The sequence below is a fragment of the Trifolium pratense genome, linkage group LG1, assembly GCF_020283565.1.
Source record: "Trifolium pratense cultivar HEN17-A07 linkage group LG1, ARS_RC_1.1, whole genome shotgun sequence".
Taxonomy (NCBI): Eukaryota; Viridiplantae; Streptophyta; class Magnoliopsida; order Fabales; family Fabaceae; genus Trifolium; species Trifolium pratense.
Genome location: NC_060059.1, coordinates 44034328 through 44038684, shown reverse-complemented (window position 1 = coordinate 44038684; position 4357 = coordinate 44034328). Strand labels below are relative to the sequence as shown.

General features: G+C 30.8%; 1 protein-coding gene across 1 annotated transcript; it reads left to right on the top strand.

Annotated features, from left to right (window-relative positions):
* Nucleotides 1–754: 754 nt before the first annotated feature.
* On the top strand, nt 755–3968 carry LOC123894700 (BTB/POZ domain-containing protein At5g03250-like). Its single transcript, XM_045944757.1, has 4 exons — nt 755–816; nt 1481–1550; nt 1975–3135; nt 3561–3968. The coding sequence occupies exons 1-4, from the start codon at nt 755–757 to the stop codon at nt 3966–3968; spliced, it is 1701 nt and encodes a 566-aa protein (XP_045800713.1).
* Nucleotides 3969–4357: the final 389 nt, after the last annotated feature.

Genomic DNA, 4357 nt, shown 5'->3' with positions numbered 1-4357 from the left:
TGATAATAATTCACTTAAAAATAATTTTTCTAATATTTTATACTAACGAACCCATACCTTAAATTTTCTAAAAATGTCGTACTGCGTATCAATACCAATACCGGTACCGTACCCGTACCTAGGCAACTTACTTAGTCAAGAAATATTGCTGTCTTTTATTATTGTTTTTAAAGCAACAAAAGGAAAATGTATGACTATCTTTTATATATAAAATCAATACTTTTTACACCAAAATCAACCTAGTTTATCTCATTATTCCAATAATATTCGGTATAAGAAGGAATAACTCAATAACATTGAGACAAGATCAAAAAATAGCCGCTCATATAAGGTAGTGAGCAATCATATTCAAAAAAGAAGGAGATTAAAGTAACATCATCTTTTAAGATATTGCCATGTGTTGATACTTTGATTTCTTCTCATAAATCCTTCGTAACAAACATCATCTCTCAAATAACAAAATTTATGAATTTTTTAATAAAAAATTATTATATATTGATAAAAATGCAGAAGCACATGTTTCGGTTATTTCAGTTATGTGAGCTTTAGACTCGCGATGTTGTGTTGTGGACAAGAATCATTTATCACAATCTCAATGTAAGAACAATCTGACTCTGCTATCACTCTGCCAATTTTCCTAATTCTCTACTATTCTCTCTCATGCATCATGTTTTGCATTTCTATTCTTCATACAACAACAGCAACAACCATATAACTCTTAATTTATCTCACATTTCAATCCATGTTCCAATAAATGGCATTGTTGAAGCTTGGATCCAAATCTGATGATATATTTCGTCGTGAAGGACAAACATGGTAAGGAATTTTTTTTATTGGTTTTAATCATATCAAACCATTTGAAACTTGTGTTAGTGAATCAAATGCATCTTCTAATTATATATGTTTGTTTTCTGATTTGTATGTTTTTTTTTACTATATATCAATAATGTATACCATTTACTATATATCAACAAATGACATTGATATATCAAGGAGAAATATATATGATCCTACATTACATTTTATGTTTTTTTTTTTTTGTGGAACTGATTTTACGATGAAAGAAACATAGTTGTAAAATAAAGAACAAACATCAAATAATTTATATTCATAGGTTTTTAGGCACGGTTTTAAATTGTAGCCGTATTGTAAAAGATTTTGAGGTCTCTGCAACGGCTTGCAACAATAATCGCGTTGAAACACAATTTAAAACCAGGGCTTTTTTTAGTCATATTTGGTAAATAGTTGTTTTACTCAATATAGCATATTTTAAGAATATATCTGAACTCATATTTTGAGATGAACATATGAGATTAATTTTGAATTTATATTAATCACCATCAACAAAAATATTCAGCGTGTTTAAGTGATATATCATCAACTTAACTCGTATATTATCTTTATTTGTCTCATTCTTCAGTAATATGCAATTTCAAAAACTGGTTGCCTTGAATTTTGAACATATTATATATTGTTGCAGGCTTTGTACAACTGGACTTGCAAGTGATGTTACCATTGAAGTAGGGGAAACATCTTTTTTTCTCCACAAGGTGCATGTTTGAATTGAACTTAGTTGAAAATGATTGTTTGAATCTATTTAGGATTTGTTTTCACTATATATTTTTAGAACAATAACTTTGGTTTAAAAGAAAATAGAGATAAAGAACAGACACATTTTGATAAAAGAATTTAGCTTATTGTGATTATGTCACATATTGTAAAATAGTTGTTGGACCTTTAAGTTATTCAAGCATAGAGTTTACATACTAGAAATATTGTCTAGTTTACAAGATTACCTATGAACCTTATCGCCAGGGCATCTGCCGGCCACTGCACCCCAATTGCAGCCCAACAAACGAATGGTCTTGCCAACTCGAACGACTTCCCACTTATCAATAAACTATGGCTCATATCCATTAATTATATATCTTTTTTAATTAATGTATTTCTAAATATGTAGTTTTGATGTTGCAGTTCCCATTGCTTTCTAGAAGTGGATTACTAAAGAAACTCTTTGCCGATTCCTCCAACGAAGATGGGTCAAGTTCTTCTTTGCAACTTCATGATGTACCTGGTGGAGACAAAACATTTGAGATGATAACAAAATTTTGCTACGGTGTAAAACTAGAAATCACACCATTAAATGTTGTTAGACTAAGATGTGCAGCAGAGCATTTACAGATGAATGAAAAATATGGTGAAGGGAACTTAGTAGAAGTAGCAGAAACGTTTCTCAACGAAGTTTTTAGCAATTGGACAGACTCAATAAAAGTTCTTCAAACATGTGAAGAAGTTAAACCATATGCAGAAGATCTTCGCATTGTTTCAAGATGCATTGATTCCTTGACCATCAAGGCATGTTCTGAGGATATTTTGTGTTCTGAAACTAAGTCACAAGCTTCAAGTGATGATTGGTGGTATGAAGATTTGTGTTTGTTAAGTTTACCTTTATATAAAAGACTTATTGTATCAATCGAATCAAAAGGTATGAAACCCGAGAATGTTGCTGCATCATTAATATATTATCTTAGAAGATTTATACCTATGATGAATAGACAATCAAGTTTCAATGACAAAACTAGTGTTAGTCAAGGGACAACACCAAGTAGAGGGTCAGAAGCAACTCAAAGGGCACTATTGGAAGAAATTGTAGGGTTGATTCCTAATAAAAAATGTGTCACACCATCAAAATATCTCCTTAGGTTGTTAAAGACAGCTATGATCTTACATGCAAGTTCATCATGCATTGAAAATTTAGAGAAAAGGATTGGTTCTCAGCTAGATCAAGTTGAACTTGTTGATCTTTTGATTCCAAATATGGGATACTCAGTTGAGACACTTTATGATATAGATTGTTTTCAAAGGATTATTGATCATTTTATGTCAATGTATCAGCCTTCAACTACAGCAGCAACTTCCCCTTTATGTATAGCTGAAGAGGGGTCTTTGATAGGTGGAGTTGATGCATTGACACCTATGACAATTGTGGCTAATTTGTTGGATGCTTATCTTGCTGAAGTGGCTCTTGATGTTAATTTGAAGTTGCCTAAGTTTCAAGCTCTTGCTGCTTCAATTCCTGATTATGCTAGGCCATTGGATGATGGTTTATATCATGCTATTGATATATACCTTAAGGTGATGCATGCTTCTCATTTTGAATTTAGATTTAGTTATCTGAAAATTATATATAGATGCATCTTTCAATGCTCACCAAAAAGAATAAACAATCAATTTAGTCTCTAAAGTATATAAATATAATAATAAGTATTACTAAAATATATGAAATTCGTCAATTTAGTCACTCATATGAAAATCTATAATTTAGTCCTTAATATCTTAATATATAGTAAAGACTAAATTGACAAATTTTATATACTATTAGGAAATTAATTGGAGAGAGAATGATAACTCGTGGACTAAATTGGTGGCTTATTCAAGATTATTTTATAGAGTACAATAACCATGTCAGTTGTTATTACTTTTGTTCTACATTTCATTTGTACAACCATATTTTTTTCATACGATGATTCTAATGTAACAAATTTTATGACAAAGTGTAGGCACATCCATGGCTGATAGATTCTGAAAGGGAGCAATTTTGCAGACTCATGAATTGCCAAAAGCTCTCATTAGAAGCAAGCACACATGCTGCACAAAATGAAAGAGTACCGCTAAGAGTAATAGTGCAAGTCCTATTTTTTGAACAACTTAGACTTCGTACATCAATTTCTAGTTGGTTGTTTGTTTCAGACAATCTTGAGAACACACAAGGTGGAAACCTTGGATTCACAAGAAGTAATGGAAATGGTCAAGTGGACCCTACACAAGGTGGTGAAAACTTGAGGGATCGTGTATCAGAGCTAGAAAAAGAATGTTCAAACATTAAAAATGAGCTTAAGAAGCTTGTTAAAACTAAGAGAGGTTGGAGCATTTTTCCAAGAATTTTCTTTAGAAAAAATTCCTCCTAGTGTTACAATCTAGTAGTAGCTAGAAAATCAATTAATAGAATACAATTTAATTCACACCATGAATGAAAAACCAAATCATTGTACTTGTTAATGTTCACTGAAAAGTATATATATAGCTCACGAGTGGAGATTTTGTTCAACTCCATCTTCTATTATTTTCTTAATTTGAATGCATTATTGACTTTTTACTTAGACAGACAAGTAATTCATATAAATTCAATTTTATTCAAGCACATCTAATCAATATCAAAATTGATTTTATACTTGTAAAATCAATTTCAACTTATCCAATAGTAACCAAAGAAACACTTAAAGGCATGTTTAAATTAATAGTGGAAATGTAAAAATCACGGTGAGCCACCGAAATTTTGATAAAAACTTGTTGTGTA